Source organism: Vanessa cardui, chromosome 15 (assembly GCF_905220365.1).
Source record: "Vanessa cardui chromosome 15, ilVanCard2.1, whole genome shotgun sequence".
Taxonomy (NCBI): domain Eukaryota; kingdom Metazoa; phylum Arthropoda; class Insecta; order Lepidoptera; family Nymphalidae; genus Vanessa; species Vanessa cardui.
In genome coordinates this window covers 793,858-809,892 of record NC_061137.1, presented here as the reverse complement: position 1 = coordinate 809,892, position 16,035 = coordinate 793,858, and the positions used below count along the sequence as shown (strand labels likewise).

Sequence of the window (16,035 nt, the reverse complement as noted above, 5' to 3'; positions counted from 1 at the left end):
CAATCAAGACAACGGTAAAACGTTAACCTATAATGAGTAAAAAAATTACAAACTGCATTTCCACTTCATTTTATCACTTCTTATAGCCGCATAAACTTACTCAACAAAACTGCGCTTTGAAACTTTTGTAGAACAACTTATTTGTTTACTTACGCTAATGTTTAAGAAAACTTATTTCTTTTTTGGTGAACAGACACACGATTCTAGAGTTGTGCCATCAGATAGATCATATATTGAGTGGGAGGTCAGTTATATGTCAAATGCGACTACCGTTAGCCTCTCCTTTATTTTTATTTCTTTTAATGAATCAGCTCAACGATGACTTTTTTAGTCATATTAATATCACTACCTATAGATTTTACTCCTTACAAGATATTAATATAAACTTATAGTAAACATAGATACAAGGATCATGACGCCAAATAGGATATGTTTACAGCCCACTACAGTACAACAGTAATTTCCCACTGCTGGGCTAAAGACTTCATTTAAGGAGAATGTTTGAAGCTTATTCCACCGCGCTGCTTCAATGCTGGTTGGTGGGGACAGACTCCAGATTTTCGCTGATGTCAGATACATGCATTAAAAAAGAAAAAGAAACATGCAGGTTTCCTCACGATGTTTTCCTTCACTGTTGAGGTCGACATTAATTATGCACACAAATGAAGTATGTGAAAATTCAGTGCTTCTTGCCTGGGTTTGAATTCGCAATCATCGGTCAAAATGTACACGCTCTAACCACTGGGTCATCTAAGCTATTAAAACAGCCCACACAATAGTTAAACAATAAGCATGAATCATATGTGATAATGACAATAAGGATAGGGTTAAGGATTACCAGCTAGTTAATGAAAGGCACGTATTGCATTGTATTTGTAAATAATTATCCCATACGAGTGGTACCTCTTGCTATGATATTGAAAAACGTATTTAAATTATATATCTATATTAAAAATCAATACAAAAAATTATAAATTACTGTCTTATTTAAAATAGTTGTTATTATAATTAAATTTAAAAGCGAACGCCAATTATCCGAACGCCGATTAACTGAATCGCGAATTATCCGAATCGATCCTTAGCATAATATAAACAATTAAAACCAAATTATTTTTATATTTGTAAGTTGATGGGGTTGCAACTTACTCTGATCTGTAATTTTAAACTTAATGAAAGTTTAAACTATGTGTATCATTTTTTACTACCAGGCCATGTTCGATTATTTGAATAATCCCGGAACCAATCCATTCGGATAATCGACGTTCTACTGTAACTAAAAAAATATGATATTTTTAACACTGGTAAGATTAATTTATAATAATAAACAAATAACCATTATATAAATTAATTTAAATAAATAACCTATAACACAATCATTCTATGTCCGAAGCACTAAACTTCGCCGCAATAAGAGGTTTTCTTAAAAAAGAAGGCTTTTGACACGCGATCGTGAGACCCTATGAAATATACGTTAATTAAAAGTAATTAAATTTATTAGATGGGAAGATTGCTAAGGCTGTAACTGTCTATAAAAAGACAATAAAATATTAATACCTTTTATTCCTCTGTTCTTTTTTTGTTTGAAAACAGTTGTCAATCTACAATATAGAATAAAATCTAAGCATGCAAATTATCTTCCTTATTTTCAAAGAAAGGTTGTTTGAATTTCATCCAATTGTACCAAATAAAATCTTTGCAATGACTTACACAAAAGTATCAAGAATAACAGACGAACTGAGTACATATAAGTTTCCAAGTACCAAGAGGTGTTAACGACACTACTCATTTGAATCCATATTTTCTTTGTTTTGTATCGTAATAGGGTTAAGGCGATGAGTCGTTGATATAAAAATTCAACGCGCGATTCAACTTCGTACAGCGAACCGAACCGTTAATACCACGTGTCGCCTTCCTACTGCGATTTTTACTCAGTGCTTTTAATGAGCAATATACTTAACACATTGACTTATTAATTGATTATTATTATACACAAACATAGAAGAAAAAATCATTAAACTTCTTATTTGAAATCGAAAAAATATTTGTATAAAGTATTACGAACAAGTAACCACGTATTTTAAGGTCATATACGAGTATGTCAAACGCCAAAACTTTTACTACGGTTTTCCGTTTTAAATGAGTGAGCCAGTGTAAAAACAGACACAAGACATTAAGCAACGTGATCAGCGGAAAATTGATTAAATAAACCTAAAAAGTCTTAATAACTTCTTTTATTTTTTTACAGCTAGACAGTATATGTTAAAATGTTACCTCTTATCATTAAGACGCAGATTAGATTGTCTTTCTAAAATAAATTACACTAAAGAGGTTTTTATCCCAAGATTATTTCTTATTTCCTGTCATAGTGTTCGTGTGATAGTATTTGGCGCGACTTGAACATTTAATAGCATTTAATAGTGAAAGTTATCGATAGAGTCTCGTATCGAATCAATCTATGCGTGTACATACAGTGAGATGAACGTAATTCACTTTCTTCTACTACTATAGTGTAAAGCTAATGCCTGCGGTGGCCCAGTGGTTAAAATGTTCAAGCATCACATCAGGCAAGGTTCACTGAATTTATTTCGCTAGGAATCCGGCATGTGTTCGATAAATGTGCATCCATAAAAGCAATGTAAATCTATGAATCGCAACAGAATAGTACAGATAGTTCTCCTTAAGGGAGAAGATCTTAATCCAACTATGGGACATTTTCTGGATGTTATTTAAAGACACGAATTATATGGTGGAACTTCACCCAAGCCACATAAAAGTATAACTCTGACAACTGTGGACAAATACGGTTTACAATATTTAATTAAGTAGACCTTTTTTCGTGTTTTTTTTTTATAATTAACATCGCATTCTAGTGTGTAGCTTTAAAAAAATAATAATAACGGATTTGTATTCCAAAGGTGCTGATTATAAATCAGATTCGGCGTAACGGAGCCGCACGCCAGTCTACGATGCACTTAAAACTAGTATACTCGGCGTTCGTTTCACAAGCGAACGCATCCGTTCGGAGTTTTAAAAAAGTTTTTATTTTAAATGAACACATTTTTTGTTACGTTTCATATTCGCCGCGTAGAGGACGTCACGTATCTATAGTGTTTAATATTTAAATTACGAACATAGTGTATAATATTGTTTTGTTTTAGATTTGTGTGAGTTTTAAAATTTTTCATTTTGAAAAGTTTAACTTTACTATAAATTAATTCAAAATGTGAGAAAGTGAAAAGTTTAAAGATAAAATGGTAAAATTTAGAGTGGAAAACGTAGGTGTAATTTTTATTCTTTTCTTTAGTTAAATTGAATTTTTATTTACTGTATGCATTTGATAATATTAAAGACGATTCTCAGAAAAGATAATTTCTGGAGTAAATAAATATCAGGAAAAATAAATAATTAATGATGCAAGTTAATACGTTTTTAAAATAAGTCTCTTAAGTGTAAAAAAGAAAAATACATATTCAATTAACTTTTATAAAATATTTCTCGTGAGAAAATGCTATGATCTAAAAAATAAAATATATGTTATTATTACAATATTTATTAATTTAGTTATCTATATGATTTAGATGTTTATATATTAATTTAAACACATTGCATTTTATTTAAGCTGTAAATGAGTTTACGTGGAGTGTGTTTAATAGTTCGCTATGTATATTTTCGAATTTAATTTTCGACTCTGCTTGTACAAACTAAGCACTGAGTTTGCCGGTTATCCAGTTCTCCTCGGTAGAACCTACCTTCCCAACCGGTGGTAGCTTCACTTAAAATAGTTAAATGACGATTCAAAAATGCTTCTGAAAGCCTACTTGAATGAAGCATATTTTGATGAGTGCTGGAAGAAATGTGTTATAAATATAAGCTCGAATATATAATTTTTTTCGTATTTAATAATATTATAAACATTCTCAGTACATTAGATGAAAAGAGATGAAACTCTAAGATAAACTTAGATAATAATATATCATTCAGTTATTATAGTCATCGACATCTACTTTTTCGGTTTTTCTACTTATGTACGGATATAAATAATATAAGTGCAAAAATTGTTGCTGTAACATTCGATTGCAACCGTGTAGGCCGAGAAAAATATACAGATTTATAAAAAAACAAATATATTCAAAATAAAAGTACGAAATTGAGATAACAAAATAGTTTGTAAGTATTATCAAAATACGATCTCGAAATATAACCACATTGTATTGTAAAATAATTCTCGGCAGTCGCCGAACGCCGCAACCTGTATAATGTACAGTTCAACGCCATTATTCCTACATCGCATTGTTGTAACATTCCCATTACCTCGCGTAACACATTCGTTTCTTTCGCTGCAAAGCCTTCAATCGTTGAAACGAGGCGACGTTATCACGTGACCGTTTTAAACTTAACATGATCTGATGTTAAGCTACCAATTTAAGATGTAGACACAATCGAAAATGACCGACAAGATTCGTAGTATAGTTTGTCAATTGTCATTTAACACAAAAAAATGAGCTTGAAGGGTAGATCGTTAGTATAGGATTTCATGTCACTAAACCTGGATTCTGGATAAGGTCAGAAAAAAGATTTCCCATTATTCCATCGACAATATCAGACTTACCATCCCGTCGTAAATAGAATCAACTTAGTGCAGACACTATAAAAATATGACGTACACAATTGCCCAGATTGTTGAGAAGGACAGCATTAGTATAAAAATTGGACATTTCTTTAGCCTGAAGTATCTTGATGTAATTACAAAAATTTCCAATAAATTTCTATTAATTTCACATCATTTCCCCAGAATCAACAAGCAGGACCGTCTGGCGATTTCAGACAGTACGAACAAAACTACGGGTACACGATGAATCAAAACCAAAATCCAAACCAAGGCGCTGTAGCGAGAAACGTACAAAACTATGACTCCCCAAAACCTCCGATACCCGCCAAAAATGCATATAAAACCGATAGCCAAAACAACTCACACATAACAGTCACCGTTGAAACCGGTAAAGATAGTACAAGGGATGCACCTAAGAGTAATAAATCAGTTAGCAAAACTTACCACACACTAAAGGACATGATATCAAGTAGATTCAAAAAGGATGGCAATGAGGGTGAAAAGAATAACGATGAAGCTAGACTGAACAACATCGAAGAAAGAAAAAGGCCTGAACCGGAGCAAGTCACCCCAAGAGAAACACCAAGGAAAGTAGAGCAAGGGATATACGGGAGACCGATGCCACAAAACCGACCAGATATGCAATACAGTCATGGCATGCCAAATAACATGGCGTACCCGAGTCCCTCGCCGCATAGGTAAGATTTAGCTTGGCACTAATGTTAATCTAGCAATTTCTATTTAGATTGCATAATATTTTATAATTTCCTTGTGAAACATGACATAATCACGTAGTAGAAATTTAATCACAGCTTTCACATGGGAATTAAAATTTCTTTAAGCGTGGCTTCAAATAGAACTGTTAAGTGATGCCATCAACTCGTTTACTTCTGCAATGCTTTGATAATCCCGTATTTATAAATATAAATCCATAACGTTTATAAGAATTTAAGTCTCCATAATTTCTTATACAATGTGTACATTAATTAAAATAAATAATTCTTGTAGTAGTACTACTAGTATTTTAATGTGATGCCTCTAATAGTAATCTAAATTCAAGACAAAGCACACCACGGGTAACACGACTACAATGTAAGAATTATCAAAAATAAATAAATGAAAAAAGTATTAAAAGTGATGACGATGACTTTCAGGCAATTAATACATCAGCAACAACAGATAGTACAACAGCAGATGATGCTAAATCATCAAGCAAGATCGCAAGAGATGCTGGCGTCTCCTCATAGGCCACAAGCTCTCGGTGCAGATGCCCTCTACCAACAGTATGGACCTCCAGGTCGAAGAAGTGCGATGTACCAACGAGATATGGATGTGCGATCGATGGCCAACTTCACGTCTTTGAAAACTGGTCCTCAGCCACAGGTAATTTAATAACTCACATGATTTCTATTTCATAGTCACTGATTATATTTAAACAAACCTATAAAACTTTAAAAGGGAATAACTTTTCGTATTATAAACAAGTTTAATTAACTTGTTAACGTATAAACATCATCCATCAAAGTTTTCTTTGTATTCATTCACTCTTTACTATAGTATTCGTAATTCGTGTATTGTGAGAACATGAAAAGTGTTCAGAACATACAAAAGAGCAATCAAATTTGATTGCCTTTACGCAAGCAACATTAGTTTCAGGTGTTCTTAATTAAGTAATTAATATATAGCTTAACGGTGGTTACAAATCAAATAAACTATAATTACAAAATGCAATACAATCCGAATGTCATAGAACAGAATCAAAAAATTACAGCAATAATTCTCGCCTTTCTTAAGACTGTTTCTCACTGCTGCAACAAAGCACAATGATTCCCAACAATTACATTTTCCCACGGAGCACGCAATTAAAATAACAAGTACTTATTTTATGATGCGAGCGCGATATCGTGGATCTAAATTTTTACCTCCGTATTGTCCGTAACGTAATGAATTTATCGAATCATTGTTGTTTAAATCAATCTCAAAACGATTATCACTTATGTATTTTTTAACTTGTACTATGTAACTTTCAATGTTGAATATATGCTAGTTCTTGCAGTTAATTAAATTATTTATAAAAAGTCACTTACCAAAAAATACCTTAGTTAACTAGAAAACTATAGACAGTTAGCAGTATATAAGACAAAAAAAATATTTTTGTATCAAAGAGATATAGTATATCCGATGTTATAAAACTTCATCTCGTTTTTATGTGTATGTTTCGTGACCAAGTACCATAGAAAAGAGCTTTAACGTATAAATCTGTCTACGTAACTATTTTTTAGGTTGTAATATCGTTTTAACATTGAATGGGTATTACAAAGTTGCGAAATTCAACTCGTAAAAATTCACTTTTTTTACAGTTTGACATCTCACATTCAAGATTAGATCTCAGAAGTCCTCAACAATTAGAGAGGGAAGTTATACGTCAAAGAGGCTTAGTAGAAGGCAGAAGAGCTGCTTCCCATCCTCACCTCTTAGATGATCCTCATCCTAGACAAGAGGTCACAACACCACAAATCCATGACCGATCCAGAAGAAATTCTCATGGCAATCTTCTAGATGGTATGCCAAATGAAAACGGACCTACAAGAAATGCTGAGGAACGCGAGTCAGATGACGGAGGGTTTCGTATGAGGCTTGCAGCACAAGGTCGGTCTAGTTTTGAAGAACGAATACGTACAAGTGGACGGTCAATTGATTCACCAAGACAAGAACGGGCACATGAAATGTATAGAAGAACGCCAGATAGTCATAAGGAATCGAGGCGGACGCCTGATTCATTAGGCAAACGACAGAAAGAAGAAGCTTCAACATCTGGTGAAATGTTAGAAAGAAATGACGAAAGTGCAAGTCAGAAATCCGTGGACAGTGTATATAACTCAAGTAGTAAAGCCGAAGTATATAACCCACAACCATCTTCATCAAGACAAACACCTAATAGAATCGAAGATTTAAAAGCACATGGAAAAAAAGGTGCTAGCGGTTCAGGCGCTAGTTCAGGTGAGAACTTTTTGAAGTGAAATTTAAAACACTAATCCGAAAAACATAATTATATCTTCATATTAAAATATTTATTACTATGTGTTGAACTAAGAAATACTATGCATATTAAACTTTAACGACAAAAATATTCGCATTTGTCAGATTACGACAAAAATGGTGGTCAGTCATCAAACGTTGACTCTGGTAGAGGTAGCGTGGCCTATTCCAGCGGGAGACGACCTGACGCCAGCCTTCATGACACATCTGCAGATTCAGATGCTGTAGGGTCCAGGGTTCAACCTCAGCCTGGACCTAGTCAGCAAAATCCTGGACCCGGTATGATGTTTATTTAAGAGTTAATATTTTACTACGAGTAAGGAACGCATGAACACGTACAATTTTATATTATAAAGAGACGTAGATTATAAACTTTTAGGATGTATAAATGGCCTTATTATATATAATGGCCTATTTAATTGATTTATGTTTATCTACAGCAGGAGAAAACGAATGGGCCGATTTAGTGGAATGCGAGCTTCGACAGATACTAGAACCCAAGTTATCCAGTATGCGACTCGATAGCTCGGCCAGCTCTGACGGATCCATGACACCTCCCCTCCCACCACAGTCGCCTTCTTCAGATTTACATAAAAGAAATAGGTGGGATGATCACTTGAATAAAACTAATTATAACGGATGAATCGCGTATATTAATTATTTTTAAACATCCCGACGTTTCGAGCACTTTGCAGTGTTCGTGGTCACGGGTAGACAGTCTTATTTAAATGTGTAATAATCGCGAAAATTTAAGACAACGTTATGATCACTTGAATATAATTTTAAGTGTGTGTTAAATGGTCTAAAGAGATCAAAATAGGATATATAGAGGTCTATTGAAACTTTACTTTAATTTTTTTTCATCATAATAGAGAAATTACTTTAAAATTACGAATGTATGTTCCTTTTCAAAAATATGAAAAATATCAACAAACTAAAAAATTTAAACAATATATGGCTTATAATCAGTATGCAAAACGATTAATTTTTTTCCATATTCTGAAAATTCTGAGACATTACTTGACATTTTATGGGCTACAACAAGGTCCAGTGATAATCGTCGTAGAATCATTGGATATTTTGATTTTCAACTGTCTCATCTTTGATTCGATTTAATGATTTTGCCATTTGCTAGTGGTATTTTATACCGTTTGATTTTATGCAAGCAAGAGTTTTCAATTTCCAATTACTAGGTTCTTGTTACTGTTTTCAGTCTTCCTGGTAGATCCGAGTATCCTGATGAAAGACGCCGAGGAAGGGAATCCCCGCGCTGGCATTCACACAAGAAACACTCCTCCAAACGTGATCATCATTATAAGAAACACTGTAAGATTGAGTTATATTATAATAAAATAATAATAAAATAGCTTTATTTATTCCACAGTACTACTCTAAGTTACAAATACTAATTTAGTTGTATCACATACATACAAACAATATATTACAGAAACAACACATAAAATATATATAAAACAAATAATATGAAACAGTGTTGATGTATATGATTAATTTTTATTTCGTGTGGACCCCTTCAGGGTAAAAGCCTCCTCCATAGAGTCCCATTTTCCTCTATCTTTGGCGATGGTCATCCAATCACTCCCCGCGTAGGCTACAATCTCATCTTGCCACCGGGCGCACGGGCGACCTCTACTTCTCACGCCATACGGCCCTTTCCATTTTGTAGTGTTGATAGTCCATCGATTATCATTATATCTCGCAACATGACCAGCCCACCTCCATTTGAGACTTTGAGAGAAATGTAGAGCATCTTTAACTTTGGTTTTTCTTCGTATTTTTATGCTTTGTACTCTATCCCTCAAATTTATGTTTAAACAGCTCCTTTCCATTGCCCTCTGAGTGGACTGGATTTTATGTCTTGACTTATAATCGTAAGTCCATGTTTGGCAGCCATAAGTGAGACAGGGTAGAATCGTCGTGTCTAAGATTATTCTTTTCAAATTAGTTGGTAATTTTGATTTTATAATCTCTTTTTGAGCCCAATACTTCTTCCATGTAATAGCTACTCTCCTATTTATTTCTTCTATATTCCGGTCTTTCTTAAATGAGATTTGTTTGCCAAGGTAAGTGTAGCACTCTACGTACTCTAGTGGTGCATTATTAATCAGTACTGGTGTCAAGTTACTGTTAGTCATCACTTTAGTTTTTTCTAGATTCATTTCTAGGCCTACCCGAGCACTAGCGCTTTGCAGTTCGCTAATCATTGTGTTAAGCTTATATGGGCATTCAGAGATCACGGCGATGTCGTCCGCGAAGCGTAGGTGGCTTAAGTGTTTCCCATTCACATTGATACCTTGTTTTGACCATGGTAGGTCTTCCATTATATTTTGTAGGACTGCTATAAACAATTTCGGTGAGATGGGGTCGCCTTGCCTGACGCCTCGGTTGATGTTAATGTTGTTGCCTACTCTGTCCAGCTTGACCTTGGTAGTACAATTTTTATATATATATATTTCATAATATTTATATATTTTTCGTTTATGTTTTGTCTGTATAATGCATCCCATATACTTATGTGGGAAATAGTATCGAAAGCTTTCTTGTAATCAATAAACGCTATATAAAGCGGTTTTTTAAATTCTACATATTTTTCGATTACTGAGTTATATTACTTGCTTCTAAATTACTGATAATTAATTAACATGTACCAAACAAAAATACAAAATCAATATTCCACCGTGCTGTTCCACTGCGGGTTGATGGAATATACATGTGGCAGAATTTCTATGAAATGAGACACATCCAGGTATCCTCATGATGTTTTCTTTGACCGCCGAGTACGAGATGATATATAACACACAATTTAAGCGCATGAATATTCAATGGTGCTCGCCTGGGTTTGAACTCGCGATCATCGGTTAAGTTGCACGCATTTTTACTACTGAGCCATCTCTAATGCAATGTACAGAATATTTAAAATTTCTTACGACGCTAAAGTCAAATCGGTGGTGACCATTTACCATCACGTAGACCTTTGAATTTCCGCTAGATTATATCATCATCATCATCATCAGCCCGTTTTTGTCTACTGCTGGACATAGGCCTCTCCCAGTGCACGCCACTGTGGTCTTTCTCCGGCTACTCGCATCCAGCCCCTGCCTGGCGATGTAAGGGGGCGCAAACTACACCTTAGCGCACGAAGCCAACCTCATCTGCCCGTGGTGCATCCTGCCGACCAGCAAACGAGGCTCTGGCGACCGACTGATGGCGGTATAACCATCAACATAATAGGTGTAGCTAAATACCACAGGCCGGTGACGGGCAGCAGCGTCACCGGTGCGAGAAGCTACGCCCTGCGATCGCCAACCCGCCTGCCCAGCGTGGCGATTATGGGCAATATATCCTGCACATGCAGCACACACGCAAGCTAGATTATATAAAGATATAAAACTGGCTCATTACTAGATAATATTTTTGTGATTTCCTGTTTCAGTATTCGGGTTAGACACGACGGACATGACATCAACCACGACTCGAAGCCTGGACCTCTCGTCTCTGCTGGACGGGCGCACGGACAGCGACGCGTCGACGGGCGACGCGCGCGCCATCCGCCGCCAGCTGCGCGGCCTCGAGAACATGTACGCGGAGGTGCTGCAGCTGCTGGGCGTTCGGAAGCCGGCCAGCCTGGCCAAACACCCCACGTGGGAAGCCAGGTTAGCAATTCTCTCTCTGATCTCATGAAATTAGCTTTGGTCTTTATTTACAAACTAGCGATCGTCCGCGGCTTCGGCCGCGTAGATAACGGTTCATAATCAGTCTTCTAATATCCCTACTGCTGAGGCACGGTCACATTTGAAGAATTACTGCAACCGGCGCTTGGATCTATTGTGATAAACCTCAAATTCGTGATCACAACACCTCAGCCAGACCAACATCAGCCACGAATCTGATGAGGTTCTTAGGGTCGGAGGCCATTATGCCCTCTAAGGACCGGAGTTAGAACATTTTATAGTTCTATCTTTTATAGTTTAGACATCATACGCAAAAAATCAACTTTTTTGGTAGATTTTTTCCTATTTTGTCCGAAAAACCCAAAATATCTTACGGAACCTTATTTTTTTTTCAAAATAAAATTTAGCCTATGTTATGCGGGATTAATTAAGCTTTCGAATGGTGAAAGAATTTTTAAAATCGGTCCAGTAGTTTTTGAGCCTATTCATTACAACCAAACAAACAAAGTTTTCCTCTTTATAATATTAGTGTAGATGATAAAACCTTACTTTATTTTTAACATAAACAGCAAATAGAGTGTACACGCCAGAGATAAGTGGACTGTATGTATATTTTAGTTGATTAAGAAGGGGAGTTGTTACCTCATTTTCTGGCCTCTAGGTTTTGAAGACACTTTCTTCTTCTTGGTAGCGCTCCCTTGCTCTTAACACACTCAAAGAACACGCCAGGGGACGGGTGATGTTATAGGAGAAGGATAACATTCCGTTACACTAATTAATTTCGAAGCGCGGCGCCCTCACATTGCACACATTACCGCGCCCCACACGAGAAGGGAAGTACGTCATAGCTCAAAATCATGCCATGGATAAATTATTGACGTTTCAATACACGCATAGAACTTAAATACGCTACATAGAGTATGCGGTTAAACATATTTCTAAAGAGATATTTTTATGCATATTAAAAATGGAAGGTGATCTTATTTTAATAATTTCAACCTTTTCATTTCCTTACGATTTGTCTGCATTTCAGGCTATCATCGAAGCGTCGATACGGCAGCATGTCCTCCCTCCCATCAAGTTCTGTAAGCAGCCGACCAGTTCGCGACAAGCGGAGAAGCTCAAACGAGCAAAGAAAGAAACATGATCTCAAGGTACATATATTAATAATCTTGCTCGATACCAACAGTAAAACATTTTACTATGTTATGATTGTTTTATTTGATTGATTGATGATTGTTAAGAACCGGTGGTAGCTTCGCCTCAAAAGAGCTTGTTAAAGGTCTTGAATAAAGTATAAATTATTTTCATTTTTGTTTTTTGGTAATCAGAATTAAACTTGAATTTCACAAATTTGTCAATAAAAGAATTAATAACATTAAATGCTCAAATACATACAAATATGAACTAAAACTAGCTACTATATAAATCTCGACCGCGTGGAATTGTACCACGAATAACCATTTCCCCGCTAAATCGCAATTACGATCCTCTGGGCAAAAAACGAACCAGCCCTCCTGTCACCAGTGGAGGCAATGAGGCGATTATATATATGAATACGAATGAGTCGTAAAAGGAAATTCAAACCCAACTTACCACGTTTACGCTCTATTGCGATTAACAGCAGTAAATGCGAATTGAGAAATCGTTGGCGGTAGTTGTTAATAATATTTCCTTTGTTCTTCAAATAGACAAATGTCATCTTAGTCTACCCGTGACCACGAACACTGCAAAGTGCTCGAAACGTCGGGATGTTTAAAAATAATTAATATACGCGATTCATCCGTTATAATTAGTTTTATTTAAATGTGTAATAATCGCGAAAATTTAAGACAACATTAAGTAAATGCGAGAATATTAGTGTCGTATTTCAAAGAATGCTAACAATGTGACCGCGCTCCGCAGGGCATCAACAAGCGCTTCCAGCGGCTGGAGTCGCACGTGGTGACGCTGGCGCGCTCGGTGGCGCACCTTTCCAGCGAGATGCGCACGCACCACCTCGTACTGCAAGAGATGGACACCATCCGCGCCGAGCTCGCCGCGCTGCGACACCTGTACAGGTCAGTGTACCGCCACTATTACCCAGAATCGTAGCGTGCTTTGATGGGGCCCCCTATAAATAATTGTTTGGGGGCCCTTAGGAACAGAAAAGAGTTCTCACAAAAGTAATTGCATAATATTTAAATAAATATTTATTTATCATAATTATCTGTTATCATCATGATTATCCGTGTGTGTTAATTATATCTGTCATGTCAATTGCTTACGTGCGTTTGGGGCCCTCGTAGCCCGGGGGCCCCGTATAATTGATACGGCAGATACGGCAGTAGCTACGCCTTTGCTATTATCTCTACCATCATTAACGCTGCCATATTAATAAATCACAGGCTGTTGACGGTACCTAGTTGCATTTCAATGTCAAAATAATATATTTCAATTTAAAATTAATTTACAGGTCTCAGCAGTACGTCAGGTCCGGACACAGCAGACATCTGGACCCGTACTCCTTCAGCAATCCTGACAGGGTCAAACGTCTCACCAAGTTCTTCGGGGACGAGCCGCCCCTGATGCGACTGTTCCTCAAGAAATTGGGATACGAGGTGAGTTTTACGAAAGGGATAAAGAATTTAAAGTCGTGGTAATAAGGACCCAGCTTTTTATCCTAGAAGTACGTACGACAATTATAGGATTAAAATTTACTTTTTTCACCAAAAACCTGTTGTTGACATTGTACACTTAAAAAAACACTTAAAAATAATCATAATAGTAACATATTTATAATAAAATTTAGATTTGAATAAGAAAGTGGGTTTCTTTTAGTTTTTGCGGTCTTATGTAGACACTGTAGAAGTACGAGGTACGATATGAGCAAAAAATTTGGAATACCTCCCAATGTACAATTTAAACCGGAATAAGCTAGGGCCTGCAAGGTCCCTTCATATAAATTAGCCACTAAACCCACTAGGTAGTTTCGACTACATAGACTCTTGGTGTTCTGGTGCATATGTAGTGTAATTGACAACACCCCCCCCCCCCTCCCCCTTATTGCAGAAATATGCGGCGTTGCTAGAAAAGGAGAAGGTGGGCGCGGCAGAGCTGCCCTACGTGGGCGAGGACCGCTTGCGCGCGCTGGGCGTGCCGCTCGGCCCGCGCATGCGCATCCTCAAGGAGGCCGGCCTGCACCACGAGCTGCGCGACCCGCGCGACGACCACAACACCACCACCACCACGCTCGCCATCGTGTGACCGCGCCCGCACCTCCACGCCAAGGACACTTGAGTCGCATCATAGTATAGTACGACACAAATTATATGTAGCATCGGAAAATGCAATGGAATGAAAATAAAACAGATTACTGCCGATTTACACGACCAATAGAAATAGCTCCCTATCGCGCCATTCGATGCTATTCGTCGCTATAGATTCACGCGTCAGAGAAAGCAAGTGCATGTACATCGACGCGTCAAATTGACGAATATATTAGGTCATACGATATTACAAGTTATTACGTTTTTGTAAAGATCATATTCACATGAGAAAGAAAATTTTGATAATTTGGGATAGCGTACTCAATTCGGATGTGATCGGTTTTACGAATTTTGCCGATGCGACATCTAAGTTGTGTCGTACTATAACTTATACACGTCAGTCGGGGTAAGAAAGCGTTCGTCAGTCGTCACCTTAAGATCTATTTTCGCGTGCTCAGTATGAGCGGACAATCTGCTTTACCGATCGAGACTGATATATTGCGTCGCCAAGGATACTTAAGTCGCATCATAGTAATTTATACACGTCAGTCGGGGTAAGAAAATGTTAACGTCACCTTAAGATCTATTTTCGCGTGCTCAGTATGAGCGGACAATCTGCTTTACCGATCCAGCCTGACATATTACGTCGCAATGATTTGAAGTTTAGATTCAAAAGGTACTAAGACAACTTGATAAAGGAATTAATTTGAAAACTGACGAAGATTTTCTTACTCTGACTGCACGTTAATTATATATTTTAAAAGAACTGTCGTCGTCTTTAATTAAATACGATCAAATATTGTATCTATGAGTCCATATCTCTCACATATGTTAATGCTATTGCTCGAAGTAGCTGAGTATTTAATTTATTTATATGTTGCTTTGATTTAACGTCAAATGGCCCACCTGATCTTCCATTGCCATTGGCGCTATAAGATATATAGAGAACCAAGATGTCATAAGGGACGTATCCCTTGTGCATATGACTTACTTTTTAAACTTGAACACAAAATACTAAGTATAGCTGTAGCCTACATGGCTGCACAATATCTTAATACTTGAAATTATAATAATTTAATGGCATTAAAAATTTAAATACACAATTTAAAATTGAATTAAAAATTCTGATAATCATAATTTCTGCTCAAACGAGCAAATTATTATTGGGGTTGTTTACACATAAGCGAAGCCTTTTGAAAATTATATACTAAGTTACAAAGCTTATATGCAATCATATAAAAAATTGTATTTATATTATATAATTAAATAAATTGCAACGAATTATATGTACATATTAGTTTATGTATCAACAGTAATATGTATTTCTGTTCAAACATGACACGAATACAAAAACAATATGTTCTTTTAATCTTAATTTCAAGCGATGCATTTTGAAAAATCAACTTTATTGTCTGTACTGTAGAGATTAAAATTGACTGCTCTTTAATTT

General features: G+C 36.3%; 1 protein-coding gene across 1 annotated transcript in view; it reads left to right on the top strand.

Moving 5' to 3' along the window:
- The window catches only part of LOC124535703, a 51,735-nt gene extending 36,984 nt beyond the window's left edge, over positions 1 to 14,751 (top strand). Inside the window, exons 5-15 of the mRNA XM_047112013.1 lie at positions 4,793 to 5,307; positions 5,764 to 5,992; positions 6,970 to 7,609; positions 7,754 to 7,927; positions 8,089 to 8,251; positions 8,862 to 8,974; positions 11,100 to 11,319; positions 12,371 to 12,491; positions 13,243 to 13,397; positions 13,793 to 13,937; positions 14,389 to 14,751. Coding sequence (XP_046967969.1) covers positions 4,793 to 5,307; positions 5,764 to 5,992; positions 6,970 to 7,609; positions 7,754 to 7,927; positions 8,089 to 8,251; positions 8,862 to 8,974; positions 11,100 to 11,319; positions 12,371 to 12,491; positions 13,243 to 13,397; positions 13,793 to 13,937; positions 14,389 to 14,583 — 2,670 coding nt within the window. The 3' untranslated portion in view covers positions 14,584 to 14,751. The remainder of the gene's footprint in view (positions 1 to 4,792; positions 5,308 to 5,763; positions 5,993 to 6,969; positions 7,610 to 7,753; positions 7,928 to 8,088; positions 8,252 to 8,861; positions 8,975 to 11,099; positions 11,320 to 12,370; positions 12,492 to 13,242; positions 13,398 to 13,792; positions 13,938 to 14,388) is intronic.
- Positions 14,752 to 16,035: the final 1,284 nt, after the last annotated feature.